The sequence below is a fragment of the Apium graveolens genome, chromosome 5 (genome assembly GCF_009905375.1).
Source record: "Apium graveolens cultivar Ventura chromosome 5, ASM990537v1, whole genome shotgun sequence".
NCBI lineage: Eukaryota > Viridiplantae > Streptophyta > Magnoliopsida > Apiales > Apiaceae > Apium > Apium graveolens.
In genome coordinates, this window is record NC_133651.1 from 221057763 (window position 1) to 221080829 (window position 23067).

The 23067-nt window shown below is 35.2% G+C and overlaps 1 protein-coding gene and 1 pseudogene across 1 annotated transcript; both read left to right on the forward strand.

Moving 5' to 3' along the window:
- The first annotated feature begins 7257 nt into the window (after window positions 1-7257).
- Window positions 7258-8479, forward strand: LOC141660725 (uncharacterized). Its single transcript, XM_074467715.1, has 3 exons — window positions 7258-7396; window positions 7506-7843; window positions 7943-8479. The coding sequence occupies exons 1-3, from the start codon at window positions 7258-7260 to the stop codon at window positions 8477-8479; spliced, it is 1014 nt and encodes a 337-aa protein (XP_074323816.1).
- Window positions 8480-19733: 11254 nt separating this feature from the next.
- Window positions 19734-21269, forward strand: LOC141724857 (U-box domain-containing protein 21-like; annotated as a pseudogene).
- The last annotated feature ends 1798 nt before the right edge of the window (window positions 21270-23067 follow it).

The following is a 23067-nucleotide window of genomic DNA, read 5'->3' on the forward strand; positions in this document are numbered from 1 at the left end:
GAGGTTTTCAGGAAACGTATGTATATATATAGGTGTATATATATATCGGGACTTAATGAAGTATATCATAACTTCATTTTCTTCAAAATATTTCAAAGATTGAATCTATTCAAGTCTTATCTTGTAGTCTCATCAGTGTGATGAACTTTTGAAACTAATTATAACTTGAACGGTGGTAGTTCAAGTAGTATTTGGAAAAGATATAAGTATATTGGAGTATCTTGTAACTTCATCTTTTAAACTTATATCTAGTAAATGATTATCTTATGCATGACAAAGACTTTCAGAAAAACGTTGAGACAAGGTTAGATATATGAGATCACCTTGCAACGATATTTTTTTATACAGTTATAAACTGGAACTTTGTGTATATTATACATGGAAGAGGACTTCCAAGATTTTGAAAAGTATATATACATATATACTGAATATTTTGCGACTTGGTCGCGTTAAGATATCAATTTGGTTCATTTCTTCTTGACCAAGACTTTCATGAGTACTATGAGAATGCTCATATATTATAAATCACTATACATATTATTTTGGTGGGCTTGTTGCTCACCCTTGCTTTCTTCTTTCATCACATAATATCAGATAGACAAGATGAACAGGACCAAGCTCCCAATTCACGAGCGGATAGGAAACGTTTCGCAGTTTTCTATAGGCGTTAATGTCGTTGTAGCTGAGGTAGGAACTACCAATAGGCTAGGCTTTCAACTTTTGATGTACCAGATTATGTATATTTATGAATTGTAATAATGGCAAAGAAATGTAAATTTATTCAGAAACCTTTTAAGGTGTATTGACATATAATTGTGGAATAAAACGACTTGTGATTATTTTTGGATATTCATCTCTGAGACTATAACTTGTGGTGTGTGTGTTTATTGTGGGGTCACAGTACAGAGTAGTTGATTGTGTATTAAGATTGGGTGTTATTAAGGGAAATGGAACTCGTGACAACCCGGATCCCCGACCCCGGATTTGGGGGTGTTACAGCATAGCCTCCCCTTTCCTTTCACTGCTTTACGAGGCTGCTGTCTGAGCTGTATAGGAGGATCAACTTCCTCATTATCGTTATCCTGCTCCTCACTGTCACCCTCCACATCTGCATCCTGCATGATAAGGGGTGTATGCATCTCACCCCCCTGCTCATGACTCTGTGCGGAGGAATCACATCCTAACCAGGGGTCGAAGCCCCTAGTTGTGGTCTGGAAAGAGAAGCCCGAACCTCCTGTCTCAGGCGGGAAACTGTATATAGGATGTGGAAAAGCCTGGGGCAGATGACCGTAATGAGTCTGAGTAGAATGGCCCAACTGGATCCAGTAGCCCATGCACTAGGAACAGCATAAGAAGTCTGAGTAGTGTGGCCCATAGTAGATGCACCAGCATAAGGGCTGTGGCCCTGAGAAGGGTGGCCAAAAGTAGATGTACCCGCATCATGACTCTGAGTGCTCCGCCCCCAAGAAGACCCACCAACATCATGCACCTGTGAACTTTGACCCCAAGTAGACGTATGAGGATCTCCCTCTCCCTGAATGAAGTGGTCCCAGGTATGGTCAGTATGTCCATGCCCCTGAAAGCTATGCTCCCAACCTGAGCCAAAGGAGGTGTAGAACGAAGAACCCTCTCCACCTGATGGACGAGGCCAAGGCTCCCAACCATCCCGAGGAGGTGGTGCAGCATTAACAAATGCAGTACCTGGCCTACGGGCATGAGCACCTCTAGTACGTGGGGTGGCAGGAGGTGGATGAGGGGGCCTCTATAGAAGATATGGGAAACCTATGGCATCTAATGTGCCATGTAAACCCTGAAGCACCTCATCCACATTATCATCATCCTCAGCCACGCCGGACTCCCAGATCTGGTGGTAGGCAGCGGACAACCCCTCAACCTGTATTGACAACATGTAAGTTTGAATGACATGTAAATGTGTATACATAAACGAAAACTGTGACAAATGAAGAGGTAATAATCTAAGAAGAGAAATCTTACAGCCACTGGTAGGTGTCCCTGCGACCCCTGAAATCCTTGCTGGTCCCTCTAAATCCTGGGGTTGATCATGAAATGCCTAGTGACTCTGTCGTACCACTCAGGATAGTCAACAACGCACATAGGTCTGTGAGTGCGTCTGTAAGATGGTGGACCAAGCACGGCAATGTGACGTGACTCCCAAAGCTCACGCACCCTAGTGAACTTTAAAGGCCAACCTCTTTGACCCCTATGGAAAGAATCATGGTCAGTAAGTGGAGAGTCAGTAGGGACCTGCTGCAAGTAGCCAAACTATCTTGTGACCCTATCAGTGTAACACCACTCCACCCATGTCAAGTAAAAGAGGGGCAAGGTACACTCATGAGTGATAGCTCAAGCTCAGGGATGTATCGTGCCTCAACCGCGGAATCACTGTAGGACATCCACCTGAAGGAATCCTCAGACATGGTATCTAGGTCATAACGAATTCCGCGTAACGAATGTGTCTGCAGAGTCGTACCATCCAATGGGACCATCCACCTGAAGCAAGAAATATATGATGTTAAAGACTATGTTGGAATACTTTTGAACATGAACAAAGAGTCATAAATATTTAAGCATAGTCGTACCTGAGAGCACGGGGATGCTGCATCAAATAAGGGTCTCGCTGTCTGGGAGCTAAGGCAGTACAATGCTCATATATCCAAACCTGAACCACATTCGAGAAATGAATATTTGTTGAAGGCATGGATCATGTACCATGTAGTATGCAGTGTCTCTAAAGTATGCAGTTTGTCTATAGTATGCAGTGTGTCTAATGTGAAGTATGTTGGGTGGATATGTACCTGTAATAATGTCATCGACCCACATAGCTCCGTCTTATATCCAATGCTAGCTGAGCAAAGGCGGCGGTAAAGATAAGCAAGACATGCACTGCCCCAGCTATAAGTACTAATCTGACACACGTGCCGCACAAATGGGAGGAGGTTTAGAGGCATACGGTAACCACTGTAGTTTGGCACAGTAGAACCAATGAGCAGAAGCAAGTGTGCACGTGTGTGGTACAATAGCTCACGCTCATGATCATGACCAGTAGCTAAGTGTAGACGGGAACAGTCACCGAACTGACGAACCAACCAACTAATCTTAATTTCACCCTTCTTTATAACATCTGTATCTTGCTGTGGATCAGGGGCAACACCAAGAAGCTCCTGTACTAACAATTGATCTACATCCCCTGGAATAGGTAATACAGGACGTCCAACGCTACGTAGCCCTAATATGTAGTACACATCCTCAAGTGTAACAGTGGCCTCACCGAAACAGAGATGGAAAGTATACGTCTCCGGGAGCCATCGATTAAGAAAAGCCGATATGAGGCCAGCATCATGTCTCATACTCCCGGCTAGTAGAACACCCATAAAACCAGCTTCTGTAATGGCATCCTGGATAGGCTGTGGCAGTGGATTAGCCTGAACACAGTCCCAGTATGTCTTGAAGTTTGAGCGGAGCCGTAAATGATCATCACTACCCTGCAAGTAAATTTGAATTTAAGCATTTACAAACAACATAAAGAATTTTGATAAGTAAACTGGGCACTGGGACAAGAATGTGTACCGTGCCACCCCAGACAAGCTGTGAACGATGCATATTTTGTTGAGTAAGTAACCCCCCGTCAATTGGACCGGGGTTGATCAATTGTCGTCCAGCCATGTAATCCTGCACAAGAAGGAAATTTGATGTAAGCAATTGTGACACGAAGTCAAAAAATGGCATCATTTTCCATGTTCTACCACATTTTCACATAATCCAAGGATGGAATTAACCTTATGCATATTATATTTAACTCATAATAAGTCTGAAATTAATATTTTTTGTTATTAATAATGATAATCTTAGAAGTACTATTTTATTCATATTATATTTAAAATGACTAAATCTAGTAAAATTTATCTCTATTAATAATATATGCATAGTTTTTTTTATCAAGAATATATGCATAGCTTCAAATGTACTTTTTATGAGTTTTCAATTATTGTTATAAATCATTGAAATTTATGTGTATAATAATATTTTTAAAGAACGTAGTTACTGTAAGATATAAATTGCTATCAGCTTGGAAAACGTTTTTTTTAAATTTGATGTATTTTTATAACTCATAATAAGTCTGAAATTAATATTTTTTGTTATTAATAATGATAATCTTAAAAGTACTATTTTATTCATATTATATTTAAAATGACTAATTCTAGTAAAATTTATCTCTATTAATAATATATGCATAGTTTTTTTATCAAGAATATATGCATAGCTTCAAATATACTTTTTATGAGTTTTCAATTATTGTTATAAATCATTGAAATTTATGTGTATAATAATATTTTTAAAGAACATAGTTACTCTAAGATATAAATTGCTATCAACTTGAAAACGTTTTTTTTTAATTTGATGTATTTTTATAACTCATAATAAGTCTGAAATTAATATTTTTTGTTATTAATAATGATAATCTTAGAAGTACTATTTAATTCATATTATTTTTAAATTTACTAAATCTAGTAAAATTTATCTCTATTAATAATATATGGATAGCTTTAAATGTACTTTTTATGAGTTTACAATTATTGTTATGAATCATTGAAATTTATGTGTATAATAATATTTTTAAAGAACGTAGTTACTGTAAGATATAAATTGCTATCAGATTCAGAACGTTTTTTTTAATTTGATGTATTTTTATATCTCATAATAAGTCTGAAATTAATATTTTTTGTTATTAATAATGATAATCTTAGAAGTACTATTTTATTCATTATATTTAAATTGACTAAATCTAGTAAAATTTATCTCTATTAATAATATATGCATAGTTTTTTATCAAGAATATATGCATATCTTTAAATGTACTTTTTATGAGTTTGCAATTATTGTTACAAATCATTGAAATTTATATGTATAATAATATTTTTAAAGAACGTAGTTACTCTAAGATATAAATTGCTATCAGCTTGAAAAAGTTTTTTTAAATTATACAAACGCTTATTACATATTTAGGTGTCCAAAAAAAATATTAATCAACCCATTCTAAAAATCTCCTCTCTCCACCCAAGGAACTAACTACTTAAATAATATAAATCAAAGCAATTATTATCTAATTAAATAAAAGCAATTATTTGAAAACAATTATTACATCAAAGCAACTAATTAAATAAAAGCAATTATTTCAGAAGCAATTAAATTTATGTAATCAAGGATGTAATTAAGCATATGCAAATAATTCAACATGATGCAAATAAAAGAATTCTAATAAAAAAATTAATTAAACCAGATGCAAATAATTCAATTTGAACAATTGAACAAAATATAGATCAGCAGAGAGAGAGGACCAGAGAGAGGACCTGAGAACGCCGGTTTGAGTAGGGAAAGCCGGAGAACGCCGGTTTGCTCCGGGGGTTTTCCGCCAAAACATTTCTCCTTGTCAACCTAGGAACGCCTGTTCTTCCGGGTTCCTGTTGCAAGTCTTCAAATTTCTCCTTTATTCCGGCCGCTGCTCTCACTTTCTTTCTTATCCTCACTTTCTTTCTTTCTTATCCTTTCTTTCTCCTTCATTTCTCTCCTTTTAAATAATACTTGACTAATAATTATTATTACATAATATTATTTTATACTCAAATATTTATATATCTATTATTACTGATTTTTATCAATTTATATAATATTATTCTGTAATTATATTATTCCTATACTCAAAAATGTATATATATTTTTATTCTGTAATAATATATGCATAGTTTATTTATCAAAAATATATGCATGGCTTAAAATGTACTTTTTATGAGTTTTCAATTATTGTTATAAATAATTATTATATTATAAATTATTGTACTTTTGATGAGTTTTCAATTATTGTTATAAATAATGGTTTATATTATAAATTATTGTACTTTTTATGAGTTTTCAATTATTGTTATAAATAATTATTATATTATAAATTAAATAATTGGTAATTTATAGTTTTTTAAATTATACAAACGCTTAATATTACCTATTTTATATTAATAGAATATTATTTTGTATTCATATTATTAATATATTAAAATGTTATATAATATTTTATCTACTTCCTGTTGAAAATTTGGATAAAATTATCTTCTGCTTCCTATCCACAAAATCTGGCAAAAAGTAGATTTCCCTTACAAAATTATCTTATCTGAAATCTGAAATGGATGGGATCAGATATCTTTATGCAGAAATTATTGACACAATTAATGAATCACAATAATAGTCGTTCCACTATTTATACATGTCTTGAGGCACCAAATATGTTCAGCACATAGTTCTCTTCAACCAATACGAAAAGGTATGTCCTCCTTTTAATTATGTGTATATATGTATATATATGTATGTAAATATGTTGCTCACTTGTTAAATATTTTCTTCAACTCAGGGAAATGGAAGGCCACGTGAATGTCAAATTTTTTTTGGGTGAAGTAGTAATTCGAGAGGGTAGTAATATCAACTACTCTATCGATCCCAAGAAAATGATGTTTATTCGGTTTGGTACCTATTTTGATGAGCTTAAACGTCTTGTATACAATTTAATGAATATTAGTTCTTATCAATGGAATCTGAAATTGAGTTTAAATTATCCTTACCTTGGTCAATACAACTTAGTTGAAGGTTTTTATCAAATGGAAATATTAAGTGATGATGATGTTACCCGTATGTTAAATGTCCCTGCCATGTTGCTGAACGTCCAAGAAGATGTTTCTTTGTTCATCGAAACAGAGGAAGTTGCTGTTGATGACCCGTACTCTTTCCAACCGAATTTAGGGTCACAACCGACACAATTAACATACGGAGTAATGTCAACCCAGGATGGTCAGATCTACATTTGAAGGTGGAGGGTACAGAGGAGAAACAACGGAAAAAGGTGGAGGGTACGTAGGAAGCAGTAGTCAACATGGTGGAAGGTATGGAAGGGAAAGTAGTCAATATGGTGGAGGGTATGGAAGGGAAAGTGGTCAATATGGTGGAGGGTACGGAGGGGAGAGTAGTCAATATGGTGGAGGGTATGGAGGGGTAGTCAATATGGCGGAGGGCATGGAGGGGGGGTAGTGAATATTATGGAGGGTACGGAGGGGGGAGTAGTCAATATGGTGGAGGGTATGGAGGGGGGGGTAGTGCATATGGTGGAGGGTTTGGAGGGGAGAGTAGTCTATTTGGTGGAGGGTATGAAGGGGGAGTAGTTATGAAAATGAGCAAGAAGGTGGGGGTAATGTAGAGATGGTGGGAAGAGGTTCGGGTAAGCGGTTAGCCCTCGTCGCAGATGAAGCTGTAGATAATTCATCCAGTGATGATGATTTTCACCTTCATGATGATGATGGGGATGAAGATTCATCAGGCAGCGATGAAGGGGGGGCATGTACAGAGGAATGCAGAAATTTCTAGCATGTTTCCAACAGCTGGGGAAGAGCATCATGTTCCAAGGGCTCCATGGTTTCGCACAGAGATATATATTTCCCCAATAATAGATAGCCCTAACGATATGTATTTTGATGAAGACCTTGATCAGGGGGAACTGAGTGAAGGAAAGTGTTACCGTGACAAAGCAACCCTGTTGTTGGCAGTCAAGCGTGCTCATATTGCCACAGATCGTACATATAAAATGACAAAGAGTAACAAAGAACAACTCATTATTCAGTGCTGGGCTGAGGGCTGTAACTGGAGGATGCGAGCTGCTTTCATGCATAATTCTGATTACTGGAGGATAAATGTCAATAGAGAGGAACACAGATGCTTGGTTGATCAGCCGTTGCAAGATCACAAGAAGCTATCTGCAAGGATGATTTCGCAGCTTGTCAAACCACTTGTAAGTAATTTAACATACATAACTATTTAACTTCCCTACAAATTTTGTTAAAATATTTTGTGAAAATATTTTGACACTGCTCAATGATATGTGAAACAGGTGATAGATACACCAGAAATCCCCATTAAAACCATTATCCCTCTTATCAACAATGAGCACAACCATATAGTGGGGTACAAGAAAGCGTGGCGAGGCAAACAAATAGCCATTGAGGAAGTCTATGGAAGTTGGCCTACAACATATCAAGATCTTCCCATGTTTCTTACAGCCATCAAGAAGACAAATGCTGGAACCATTGCTGAGATTGATGCCGTGCCACATGCTCAGGAACGGGGCACGTCCGTTTGTAAGCGAATCTTTTGGTGTTTGAAGGCAATGATGGATGGGTGGCAACATGCACGTCCTGTAATTTCAATAGACGGTACTTTCTTGAAGGGGAGATATAGGGGTAAATTGCTTATTGTCATGGGAGTAGATTCGAACAACCACCCTTTTCCCCTTTGCTATGGTTTGGTTGATGAAGAGACGTATGAGAACTGGTATTGGTTTCTGCAACGTATTCGGAGACATGTCTGTCACCAAAGACCAGCGTGTGCATCATCTCTGATCGAGCAGCCAGTATTCTTTCTGCGGTAAGAGACCCTCAAAACGGATTTGCTGAGCCATTAGGCATCCATAGATTCTATCTACTGCATGTGCGAAGCAACTTCTGCCATCATCACCCTGGCGGTGAACTAAAGAAATTGATGTGAAAAGCTGGCACAACCACACAAGTATCCAAGCATGATGCATACATGGCAAGAATTGGTGAAATTCCCCCCCTGCCCTTGACTATCTTGCAAGAATACCTGTTCAGAGGTGGACACTTTCCCACGATAATGGTGTTCGTTATGGTCAAACGACCACCAACATGCTTGAGGGTTTCAACGGAAACATAAGAAGGGCTCGTTTCCTTCCAGTAACAGCGATGATGGAGTACCTCTTTTACAAGGCGGTCAGGATTATTGAGACACATAGAAATAAAGTAGATGACGGTGTGCAACAGGGTCAACAGTTATGTGCGCGTTTCAGCCGCCATGTTAGCAAAAATTCAAAGAAAGGCAACTGGACATACGGTTATTACTTTTCACCGTGCATGTGGTATCTTGAAAATAGTTACACGTCAATACACAACTGCTAAAGAAAGGGTAAAGGGAGGTAAGACCCAGGTCGTCAATCTCAACGACCGTACGTGCACGTATAGAAAATGGGCGACGCATCACATGATGTGCTCTCACGCAATGGCTGGTTGTATAAGACATGGACTGAGTTGGGATCATTTCATTGAAAATTGCCATAAAAACCAAACAATTGAGAACTTGTACCGGCCAATTATTTATCCCTTGCAATCAACCGAATACCGGAACTACGAATTACCCCCACTCTGGCAGGGGTATGGAAAGTTAGTAGCGGATGAATCATTGAAGAAACTTAAGCAGAAACGTGGAGATAAGGGGCAATTGGTGTGGATCCGAACGGAGATTGATGGTCCGCGATCAGGAAAGAAATGTAGTGTATGTAACCAAGAAGGTCAAACCAAGCGTAGCAAAAAATGCCCAGGGCCTCCACACATAATAACGTGAACTTCTACTTGCTTGTTTCTTAGCTTCATTGCATTTTCTTAGCTTCATCTCAAATGTTGTACCATCATTGTCATTTGTATAATCTAAGTTTTCTATCTTGCTATTTCGAACATTACATGCAAAAGTTGGTTATTGTGTTATCCATTCGAGCTTCAAATTGTGGAACTCCTATTAGGTTTATCCCATTCAAAACAAACATTCCAATTAGGCGTTCAAATTGTTACTAAAATTATACAACAAACATTAGAAAGAACTTAAAAATCTGCAAGGTTTACAACATATTGATCCTCATCAGTTCCTGCACTCTCCATAACTTCATCCTCTGCTTCATCTGCATCTTCTCCAAATTATGCCACGCCTGATGACCTTCAACATACCATGCAATTTCACTATCTTCTCTTTCAATCAGGTTGATTTCCATTTTGTCATATTTTTTATACACTTCATCGATCTGACGGATGCGTTCGTCCTCCGGCAGGGGACCCGATCATTGTAATCCTTTCGGAGCTTTTCTTTATCACCTTTTATCTCGCCCAAAATGTTTTGATTCACGCACTTCTTCTTCTTTCTGCCACTCTCATCTTCTTTCGTTTCTTTCTGCGACCGATACATTTCGCGATACTAAGCTGACGCCAATGGACTTAGATGTGCTTGAGGATGATCTTTTTTTACCCTTATCCATTTTATGCTTTCCAATTGAAATGCCCAAGACATTTATAGGGCATGCTAACAACTACATCACATTACATTTGTACAGTACCTCACATTAAATTTATCATAAACACTCACACACTATGTGAGTAGTCAAATCATTCAGAAATATAAAATAACAATTTCAAAAGCTCAAAATAATAAAGTACACTATCAAAATACAATATTCAGAAATATTACTCTTCATCGGACAAGTAGAAATCGGAAATATAGTCGGGTCTCGTAGCGAAATGATGATACATCTTGCGCTGTGATGGTCACCATCTTCAGCAAACTCCCTACATTTCTTTCTAGATCCATCCGGTTTAAACGCATTCTCATTTGATTCTCTTCCTCTCTTGCACAGAATAAAGCTAGTTCCAGTTGTTGAGCGGTGTCTCGCTGCATTTGTATGGCGATTTGTTTAGTTACTCGCACTCCATGTTCTTGACATTGGGCTACACATATTTGCAAACACCCTACACGCCATTCTCATTCCCTATGCATCGTGATTACTGAACCTCTTGAGTAACGTAAATTTGGATCCATTGAATATCTAAATCATCATCACAAACCATTTCCGACCAGTAGCTCGAATAATATCACCAGTAGTATAATCATTGCTCTTCTATTACTATACAATATTAACTTCCGAACTACATCATATTTACATAATAAACAAGGACGCAAGACCACACAAATTAACTAGACATGTCTGTAAACATTCACGTGCTAATTACGTCTCATACTATTTCGAAACAGTTAACATTCATTTGTCACATCATACAGCTTTTACAACTTCTACTGCATTTGACAAGACTACTCACTATCTTTGCAGTCTGCATGTGGCTACTATCTGTGGAGGACCCTTCCAACTTTGTAGTTGCAGACTGGCATTCGTAATAGTAACTTCTTTAACTTTCATCTCTAACTAGTGAAAACTTCAGTCAAACTGTTTGCATGTGCTTTCTACTGTGTATTCACGGGATACCTAACTCATTTCCTTGTCATTTTCCTTATCATCATTTTATACTTCCATTTCTGAGTAGTCAAACTCATAAATTTACCAACAAGTAATAATACATGCCTGTAAGATTCACGTGCTACTTACTTTTCCAAAAATACCTTTGCGTGGAACAAACTTTTTCCAAAAAAAAATTTACAACCATTTCTAAATTTACAAATGTTTCTGTAAAGTAGTAAACAAAAAATTGCAATAACGAGTGCATTTTCCATTCATCTCGGGAACAAATTACATTGCAAGGGAACATTGATTATGTAAATATATAATAAGAGAAATACATTACAGCTGAAAATTGGAAAATAAATGAATCTCTCATTTTTTTTTAGTCATCCGCCAAATTTACTACGTACTCATCAAACTCATCATCAACGTCCTCATCCTCTTGTGTGTGAGGGGATGTATGCATATGACCTCCCTCCCATATCCGTGGGTCGAGGTGTACGTACTCGACCGAGTATCACGCGATGGCAATGCGTGGGGCCCCTCATTTCCATGACATATAGTGTAGCCATACCAGCATCATCGTGTCCTTGAGCAAATTCCCCAAGTTTGACGATATATTTCCCATATTTTCATCCCACTCCTTGTGCTCTTCACGTATCCTTTCAGCCCTACGCTTTGCGTATGCATTCTCGTACTCCTTTTCCTCATCTCAAGCTCGTCCTCCATGAAGTGGTAATGTCGAGACATTTCATTTAACTCGTACTCATGTTCCTCCTTTGAATATGTGACCAGAGTTGAAATTCTTATTAATATTTTCTTCATACTCGATCGATGATTTCATAAACTTCAAGTTCATTTCCCCATAGCCAACGAACTGTTCATTATCACGTACGGTATGTCCTTGTGCGGCCCGTATACCTCGCATTCTTCTCACAAATTGTTTGACCTCCCTAATTTTTGCTTGTTGAGCTTCATCCCGTGCTTGAGATTCGGTCCATTTATACCAATTAATTCCCCGTAATCATGAATATCAGAACCTAGCGTGTCCCTTGCCCTTGTCCATGACCTGACTGTAGCAGCCTCAAAATTTAGAAACTAATATACTACAAAGGGGGAACTTTAGTTGATGGCTTATAGTTTTGCAGCTATTTATAGCCATATTACATAATCAAAATGTAATATTAGGTTGTGCAATTACGAATATGGAAATAATTGATATTATCACCCTATAAATTTTAAAATGAAATTATTCACCTCTGTAATGCAGTTCAAAACAAAAGTTGACTTGTCAAATCATTTCATAAATTTGCATGTGCCTACTCCGGTGAATGTCCGAAGATTCGGACTTCTAAAAGTTGACAAGTCGATTTCATCTGGTTATTTTTACTAAAAGATGTTATTGTCTTCTATTACAGCAAAAAAAATACAACTACCAAACATTTCTTTGTCAACTCCCAAGGTACCCTTTTTTGAAGTCACAAAAGTTCATATGTACACCTTTTTTAAAAATTCAAATATTACATACTATAAATAGGCTTTCATGACTCCCCAATAAAAAAACAACATAATTTTTTTCCAATTTAATATTAGGACTCAAAACTAGGTCTTCATTTAATATTTTCGTTGCCGACTATCCTTTTTGAGGGCACAAAAGTCATACATACACTTTTTTAAAAAAAACAAAAATTACTTACTATAAATAGGCTTTCATGACTACCCAACACACAAAAAATTACAGCAAAATAATTTTTTCCCATTTAATATGAAGACTCAAAATTAGGTCTCCATTACATATTTCCCACTTACAAACACTTAATCACAATTAACACAGCTGCCATTCAATCCGGGAGGAAAGAAAAAAAAAATTAAGTTACCCCAGAACGCCACTTCTTCTGGGGCTCTGGGGTTGAACCCCGGAGGAAGTGGCGTTCTGTGCCACTTTTGGAACAATTTGAATAGCTGTGCTAAAAAATGAACTTTGTGTTCAAATGTCCCAAAAATGTCGGAGAGCCTCTACACACCTACATCCAATACAGGTAATCTTATAAAATAATTATAAAGTAAGAAACACCTTTAAATTATATTTAGGTATAAATATTACATGTGTTTTGTTTCAATTTGTAAGGAAAAATTACATGAATCGTATAAATATGATTAGAATATTCCCTTTAAAAAACTTATAATGTGAAAAATACAGACAATGAAGAAATTAAATAAATTTTAATACATATGTTAAATAAATATAATAATTTAGTTAAAGTAATAATTTTTACACGGTTAAACATTACCCATACACTAAGTGGAATAATACAATCTACAAGCGCAAAAAAATATCATTAGGACAAAAATGAAATAAGGAGAAGAAAAAAAATGTTAAGGAATAAATATAGTATTTGACATGTTTGAATATATTATGTATAATTTAATATTTTGAAAAGAATTTAATAAATAAAATGAAATATTAAAAATTTGTTACTCGAAATTTTTGTAGAATATAAATTTTAGAAAAATAATTATCACATAAATATATTTTGAAAAAAATAATTATTTAAAAAGTAGGATTAATTCAATTTAATTATAATAATAAATTTTTTAAAATAGAGTATTTTTTAGAAAAAAAATTAAATATTAAAAGATGCTATTAAGTCACATGTATAAAGCTAGTACTAAATTCTCTGTTATAGAAATCGGCCGATTTTTTAAAATCGTCGATAAATCGCTAAAAAATCGGTCAAAAAAAATTATCCGATTTGATCGATTTCAGATAAATCACCGATAAATCATCTGATTTTTTAAAAATCGTCCGATAAATCGCAAATCAGTAATTCAACCAAATAATTCCGATTTCCGAAATCTATAACAATGGTACTAAACTACTAATACATATTAGGAACCTACATTTCTTGTCTCTGAACAGATTGGCGACTAGATACTCGGAATATTTTAGTAAATAAATTAAACCAGATTATAGAAACTAAAATGGTGATTTGGTGACTAACCGACTGTTTCAACTTATATGCTCCGAGTGAGAAATGGTCTGCTAGTTTGTAGCTATGTTCATTATTTATCCATCTGATAATAACTCCACCCCTATTAATAATGCAAATCACGCAAATGTCGTTCGTTATTTTAATTCTTCCTCATCTCCCGACCCTTTTTGCTTGATCTATTTTGCTCTAAATCTACCAAAGTTACTTATATTTTCACATGTATACTCTTTGTTTAAATCGAAAACCCTATTAATGATATGATATATCATGTATATAGCAGTATGTCATAATAATAATAATAATAATAATAATAATAATAATAATAATAATAATAATAATAATAATAATAATAATGATAGAAGTTATATATTAGGAATCTATTAACTAAAAGTAGAGGATAAAATATGAGAATTTAGCTTTAATAATAGTAATAATAATAGTAATTATAATAATAGTGTACAAGTTATATAGTAGAAGTTTATTAACTAAAAGTAAAGAATAAAATATAAAAATTTATACTATTTATTAATAAGAGATCCACAGTATAACAGATCCCATCCTTATATATAAAGGAAAATCGTGAAGATCAAATCTCTAAGTGCTCAAGCTCTTCACCGTCCTTAAGATTATAAACGATTTCTTTTGATTTAGGTACGCTTCCACTATTAATTTATACTATAGTTTTGATAGGATATGTGATAGTACATGTAGCTCCAGCAAGGGCCAGGCCCAGAATCCTAACTCGATCCAGTTTCGGACACTACTATTCCTAACTGACCCAGTTCCGCAAGCCCAACCTTGAGAGGTCCCAACACATGAGTCAAATGCCAAAACGCATAATAGGGACAGCTGCCACCCATCAATCATGGGAATAATCAAGACACGTGTCAGAAGATCCTCATAACATTCCCCAAACAGTCCCGTCCCGACACGTGTAAAGCATCCACTCCAGTCAGGTGTCCTCCGCTCCTAGAACCAACGACTACGATTAAAAGGTACCAACCCCAAAACCCTACCCTTGGGCTATAAATAGCCCAATGAGGAGAGATTTTGGGGTTAATCACTCTCTCACACTCATACACATACACAGCCAACCTGCATCCCTATATATCTTCAACTTCCCCAAAAGCGAGTTCTTACTCTCACACCGGAGGCACCGCGGGACCCAAACCCCCCTTCTGGTGTTGTTTTGCAGGAGCCTCACGACAGCTATACCACCACCGCAACGAAGGATCCATGTACGACGTCGAAGGAGCAGCCCGCCACCAAGAGTTATCATTAGTCCTTAGTCTTGATTGACTGAACTCAACGCAATCCGGACTGGGGGCAAACAAAGCTCAAATTCTTTTTAAGCCAAAAAACCTTAGTCCTAATTGGCTGAACTTAACACAATCCGGAATGGGGGTAAACAAAGCTCCAACTCTTCTAAAGACAACCAACCTTAGTCCTGATTGGCTGAACTCAACGCAACCCGGACTGGGGGCAAGCAAAGCTCAAATTCTTCCAAGACCAACAAACCTTAGTCCTGATTGGTTAAACTCAACGCAATCCGGACTAGGGGCAAACAAAACTCAAATTCTTCTAAAGACAACCAACCTTAGTCCTGATTGGCTGAACTCAATGCAATCCGGACTAGGGGCATGCAAAGCTCAAATTCTTCTAAGCCAATAAACCTTAGTCCATATTGGCTGAACTCAACGCAATCCGGACTGGGGGGCAAGCAAAACTCAAATTCTTCTAAAGACAACCAACCTTAGTCCTGATTGGCTGTACTCAACGCAATCCAGAATGGGGGCAAGCAAAGCTCAAATTCTTTTAAGCCAACAAACCTTAGTCCTGATTGCTGAACTCAACACAATCCGGACTGAGGGCAAGCAAAACACAAATTCTTCTAAAGACAATAAACCATAGTCCTGATTGGCTGAACTCAACACAATCCGAACTGGGGCAAGCAAAACTCAAATTCTTCTAAGCCAACCAACCTTAGTCCTGATTGGCTGAACTCAACACAATCCGGACTAGGGGGCAAGCAAAACGCAAATTCTTCTAAGACAACCAACTTTAGTCCTGATTGGCTAAAATCAACGCAATCCGGAGTGGGGGCAAGAAAAGCTCAAATTTTTCCAAAGACAGCCAACCTTAATCCTGATTGGCTTACTCAACACAAATCGGACTGTGGGGCAAGCAAAACTCAAATTCTTCTAAAGACAACAAACTTAGTCCTGATTAGCTGAACTCAACGCAATCCGGACTGGGGGCAAGCAAACTCAAATTTTTCCAAAGACAATCAACCTTAGTCCAGATTAGCTGAACTTAACACAATCCGGACTGCGGGGCAAGCAAAGCTCAAAATTCCTAAACAAAACCAACCTTACTCCCCCATCCAGACAATCTGCATAAGGAAGTGGGGGCCACATAATAGTACATGTAGCTCCTACAAGGGCCAGACCCGAACTCCTAATGCGATCCAGTCCCGCATACCACTAGTCCTAACTGACCCAGTCCCGCAAGCCCAACCTTGAGAGGTCCCAGCACGTGAGACACATGCCAAAACGCATGATAGGGACAATTGCCACCCATCAATCATGGGAATAATCAAGGCACATATCAGAGTATCCTCAGAACATTCCCCAAACCAGTCCCGTCCCGACACGTGTAAAGTATACACTCCAGCCAGGTGTCCTCCGCTCTCAGAACCAACGACTACGATTACAAGGTACCAACCCCAAAACCCTACCATAAATAGCCCAAGGAGGAAAGATTTTGGGGTTTAATCACTCTCTCACACTCATACACACACAGCCACCCTGCATCCCTATATATCTTCATCTTCCCCAAAAACGAGTTCTTACTCTCACATCGGAGGCGCCGCGGGACCAAACCCCCCTTCCGGTTTTGTTTTGTGGGAGCCCCACGACAGTTACACCACCACCGCGACGAAAGATCCAGGCACGACGTCGAAGGAACAGCCCCGTTACAAGGAGTTATCAATATGCATGTATATATATTATGTCATATTATACATGATTTAGTCTAACAATTGGTGTTACCAAGGTAGTAGAACTTATATATTAAGATTCTACTAATTAAAAGCTGATAATAAAATATGATAATTAATATTGAAAACACTATTTCGACGGAATACGATTATTAAGTTCCAAAATATTACCAAATAATAGTTATAAACTAAGTAATTAATGATTAAACTGAAGTTCGATTCCGTACAACCTCATATTTATACTTAATTATTTATTTAATTTCACCGTGTATTTCTGGTTCAATTTTAATATTGAAACACAATTTCAACGGAATACAGTTACTAAAGTACCAAAATACTATCAAGTAACTGTTATCACCGTATCATATAATCTAATTAATTTCATTTCAAACTGAAATTCGATTCCGTATGTTATATAATTATATAAAATTTATTTATTTAATTTAACCGTATATTTCAGGTTCAATTTTGATATCCTAATAATAACTAATAATGGAATAATATGAAAATATCAATTTTGGTTATCGATATAAAATTTAAATCAACTTTTACTTAAACTCGAGTTCAATTCCCCTAATTCTATATTTATAAAAAATTTACTTTTTAGTTTCACTTTTTGAATTTTACCCTAATTTGAGATTCGATTCTCAATTTTTTATATAATATAATTAAATAAGATTTATTTCTAATAATTAAAATATTTCAACCAAATAAATAGACTAATCATTCTAGGTCTTTGAAACGAGTTATGGGCTAGTTCAATATAAAACATTAAATTCATAAATTTAATGACAGTGTATATTAAAAAGTGAAGAAAACCCTGGTGCATGCATTATAATTATATATAAATATCATAATTAAAACATATAACTCCTGTCATGTTGTTAACTGGACTTGTCAATTCGATCATGTCACATTCTTTCATGTCGTATACCTTTCGTGTCATGTTCCTGTATTCAAATGTTAAACACAAAATCGACCTTTTAGAATTCGTTTACTTTCGTATTCGTGTATTTCCATTCGTGTCGTTCTCATGTCGTTTTCGTGTAATAATATTGATATTAATATAATAATTAAATAAATAAATGTAAATATGACTTTTTTAGGTAAAATATATACAAAATTATATGAAATATATACATTTAAATCATGTATACATACATCCATTGTAAAGCTATACATTATTTTAAAATATTCATTATAGTATACATGATTATACTTACATTTATTTAATTTAGATATTAATATTTACAATAAATATTAATATTTGATTAAAAATATTTATTTCGTATATCTCATATCGTGTCATGTACCCAAAGGTAAATACAAAATTACACAATATTTGTATTCGTATCGTGTATCTTTAGTATCATGTAGTCAAATACATATACACGTATTAAATTTCATATCGTGTTCGTATCGTGTTTTCGTGTCAATATTAAAAATTGCCGAGTCTATTATTAACATTACTCAAAATTCTAGCTCGCATAAAACCGAGGAGTAACACATTAAGATAAATGAATATTTTTTGGCCAAACACCACGAAGACTAGTAGAATTGGTGAATTGTGAGGATTCTAAACTCCTACGCTCCATAATGTAAAAGAAAACACAGGGTTAATCAATTGCTAATAATGTACAATACCCGTCTTACGTGTGAACCATTCAATTGTTGGTGTGTATATTTTTTTGTCGGTTGTATATTCAAAAATTAACACAAAATCGATAATAAAATCATATACTTTCGTTTGCACATATTTCTGTTCTCGTATAGTGGTTCATGTAAAATTAATTATTAATTTAATTATAATAAATAAAAGTAAATATTACTTTTAAATCATAATTATGCTATATAATTATATGAAATATACACGTTTAAATCATTTATACTTATCAATATCTATAGAATTATGCTATTATTTTAAAAATATTTATCTACGACAATATACATTTTTATAAATATATTTATTCATTATAATATACATATTTATAATATTATAAATATTTAATTTTTAAATATATTTATTCTATATATCTTGTATTGTGTTGCCAAATGATAAATATAAAACCGAGTATACTATATCTTGATCATATAATCTGTGTATTCTGAAAATATAAACACTAAGTACGTAACTAAAATCTGAGGTCGTGTAAAAATTTGTCTGGTGTAGTTGATGTAGGGACTCGTGGTGAGAGGAATGGATTAACTAAATATAATACGTGGATAAATATTCAAACGAAGCGTGTTAGGTTTGGTCCGCGTCTACAGGACATACAAAGAAGATATGGATCCGTTGTGTGTCTTTGACTCTGGCCACACCGACCATTTCTTTATTTGTTGAAAGATTTTGGGTCAAATCTTTGATTTGCATGGCTTATTGTAGGTAGTACTACATGTATTATTACAACATGGAAACCACTTTGGTTTACCATTTCAACCTTTCAATATGGTCAACATTCAACCCATGCAGCTCTTATACTTGAATTTTCCTTGAGTTTTTAAAATATTGTAAGCTCATCTCTCAAGTTACCTAGCCTTAACCGCGTAAGACAACTAGCACCCCACACGTATAAAACTACTCCTTGTGGTCCATTCTCAATTCATTCATTCATTCTAAAAAAACTTGATCAAATTACAAAACAAAAGGATATTCTACTCTCAAACCTTCAAATTTCAAAGAAACAAAATGATTTCTTCATGGAGAAAGAAAAGGGCTACTCGGCAAACTAAGAGAGATGGCTTGGATGATTTGTCCAATGTGGAGATATCTATTCCGAGGCATTTCCGGTGTCCGATTTCGTTGGACTTGATGAAAGATCCGGTCACTTTGTCTACCGGAATAACTTATGATCGTCATAGCATTGAGACCTGGATTGAAGCTGGTAACCAGACTTGCCCTATCACAAAACAAGTGTTGACTACACTTGAGTCGACTCCTAATCATACCTTAAGAAAGATGATTCAAGATTGGTGCGTCGATAATAGGTCGTATGGAATCGAGAGGATTCCCACTCCTAGAATTCCCTTGAACTCATCAAGTCACGGAGATGCTTTCGAAGATTGTAGCAGCTTGTAGAAGAGATGAGGCAAGCGCGTGTCAAGAGTTGGTGGCTAGGATCAAACGTTTGGCTAAAGAAAGTGAACGTAACAAGCGATGTCTTGTAGCTAATGGAACAGTTGGTGTTTTAGCATCATTGTTTGAAACATTCTCGAAATCACCGTTTGAGAAAAATGTTGCGGTTTTGGAAGAGATTTTGTTAGTTTTATCAATGATGACACCTTTAGATGGAGAAGCCAAGTCTTTTCTTGGATCAACCACTTCATTGAATTGCATGGTGTGGTTTTTGAACAGCGGAGATTTATCCGTTCGAACAAATTGTATACTAGTGCTAAAACATGTTTTATCAACCGATCAGAAGAAAATGGAGGAGCTTTCCAAGATTGAAGGGTCTTTGGAAGCATTAGTGAAGCTAATCAAAGAGCCAGTCTCTCCTACAACTACGAAAGCCTCTTTGATAATCATTTACTACATGGTTTCAACTTCATCATCTAGTAGAGTTGTCGAGAAGATCGTAACAAGGTTTACTGACATGGGGTTAATCGAAAGGCTATTAGAAATGCTTATGGATTGCGAAAAAGCATATGTGAAAAAGCACTAGGGTTTTGGATGGCTTGTGCTTGTACAAGCAAGGAAGAGAAAAGGCCTATGCTAATGCACTAACAATGCCTGTTTTAGTAAAGAAGATACTCAGAGTTTCCGATTTGGCGACAGAGTTTTCGGTGTCGATTGTTTGGAAGCTATGCAAGAATGAGAAAGGGAAGATGGAGGTGTTATTGTTGAAGCTCTTCAAGTAGGGGCTTTTCAGAAGTTATTGCTATTGTTGCAGTTCGGTTGCAGTGACAGGATAAAGGACAAGGCCACAGAATTGTTGAAGATGTTGAATCTGCACAGGGACAAGTTGGAGGAGTGCATTGATTCAATGGATTTTAAAAATCTCAAGCGCTCTTCTTAAATCAAAACAAGGCTCAATATGCTCATCATCAAACTCATATACTTTTTTTGTAGGTTCATTTTGATAGGACTGATTATTTACTTGTACAAAATTATACACAAATTGTCAATTGTAATGCTCATACATAAACACCATTTTTTCTAAAACTTCTGCTCAAGGTACCTGGTGTGTTTAAACACACAAAATTGTTAAGATATCTCAACTATGCTATAAATAAATACATATTATTCAGTTTTTTAAACTAGTAATTCGAAGTTCGAGCTCATAACGATTTGTTACGGGAAAAAAGAGATTTCAGGCAGTGGACTACAAATCAAATCAAATGTAACCTTGGCAGGGCTTCATATTGGTACATATCTAGATATGTACAATGGACTGGAATTTTAAAAAAAATGGATATTCAATCTAGGATGGCTGGCTTATGCATCAGTCTTCTTCCTTGTCAATTAAAAACATTTGAATATCTAGTTCATCAACCATTACGGCTCAAATTATTCAGTGTTTTCGACAGTAAACCTGCGCTGAGTATAATTTACAATTTTTAAAAAATTTGATGATCATTTCATGGAGTAATTTGATTAATTTCTTGATGATTAACATTTCGGATAACTTTGAGACTTTTTGGAAAAATGCACGTCTTGCGCATGGTAAAAGAATTAATAGAACAGTCAAATGGCTGTCCAACCTTGAACTTCTTTATCTGTTCAAGATTCTAGTTTAATCTACCACAATTTGATCACGGTCTCGGACACCTTTGCTACATTATCTTTGACTGTTAAATCGTGCTAATTATCTTCCAATTCAATGTTCCTTAATTCATAGTTTCATGTTTCTTTTGCCATGTTTCTTGTCCCGTGCTTTAGATCGTACCTTATGTGGCATAAGTTCAAATCACGTTAGCTGTATATATTGTGATTTTTATAATGAAATTATTTTTTTTTATCAATCATCTTATGTTCCGTGCTATATTCTGATTACTTTTTATCAATCTTATTTGTTGTGATTTTTATAATGAAATTAATTTTTTTAAAAAATTTAATGTAAAAAATTAATATTTATTCAGTGTATTTAAAAGAAACTATAAGAGTATTAAAATATAAAAATATATAAACATAAATATGTAAATTGTTTTATCAAATAATAAAAAGTAAATACATAGTATAAGAAAATATAGGAATAAATTAATATAAAATTTTGTAAGTGAGTACACTGATTATACACAAATGAAAATAAGTTAAGGTGTACAATTTTACTGGACAACTATAATCAAATAATGTAGAGATGACATTTTCACATCATTCTCTACAAAAATTATGTAGCCAATTATGTACATGTAATATTATTCTTAATTTTGGATCAAAAAACCGTTTCAAAAAGTTAACTAGTAAACACTAATATTAAAGATTTTATTTAGTCAAATCTTTAATTTGGTTCAATAAACTAATCTTTTGCCAAAAATTAACTTTCAAATGGGGCCAAAGTATGGCGTATGTTAAATTAACTCTTTCGATGCTTACATCCCCTCAACAATAAAGAATGAATCTATATCTATTCGTCAACTGTACACTCGTCTCATTAGTGGATCAATTTTTATTAGTGTAGGTTATCTCATTGTTATGGAATCAAATAAAGTTGTAAACTCCTAAAATAGTGTATTTATTAGAAAAGGTTACGTAAGTGAAAGATTAATAAAGTTGAATATTTCTCCCAATATTATAAATAAAGAAATCTCTCCAAATGTCTTAAATGTTGAAAATTTATTTTTATGGCACAAAAAACTTGGACATGTAAATTATGGTACAATATAAAAAATAAAAAATGATCAATAAAGGTTTACTCCCTAATCATAATATTAAAGAAAATCCCAATGTGAAATATGTGCACAATGCAAACACACCAAAAGGTTTTCTCCAGTATAATTAGAGACTCCTCTCTACTAGATTT

What these genes read in the sequence shown, in the direction of transcription:
- LOC141660725 (XM_074467715.1), top strand. Translation starts at nt 7,258, where the DNA reads ATGGTGGGAAGAGGTTCGGGTAAGCGGTTAGCCCTCGTCGCAGATGAA. An exon ending in CAGCGATGAAGGGGGGGCAT is followed by an intron (nt 7,397 to 7,505) that starts GTACAGAGGAAT and finishes CCCCAATAATAG; the next exon opens with ATAGCCCTAACGATATGTAT. An exon ending in CGCAGCTTGTCAAACCACTT is followed by an intron (nt 7,844 to 7,942) that starts GTAAGTAATTTA and finishes TATGTGAAACAG; the next exon opens with GTGATAGATACACCAGAAAT.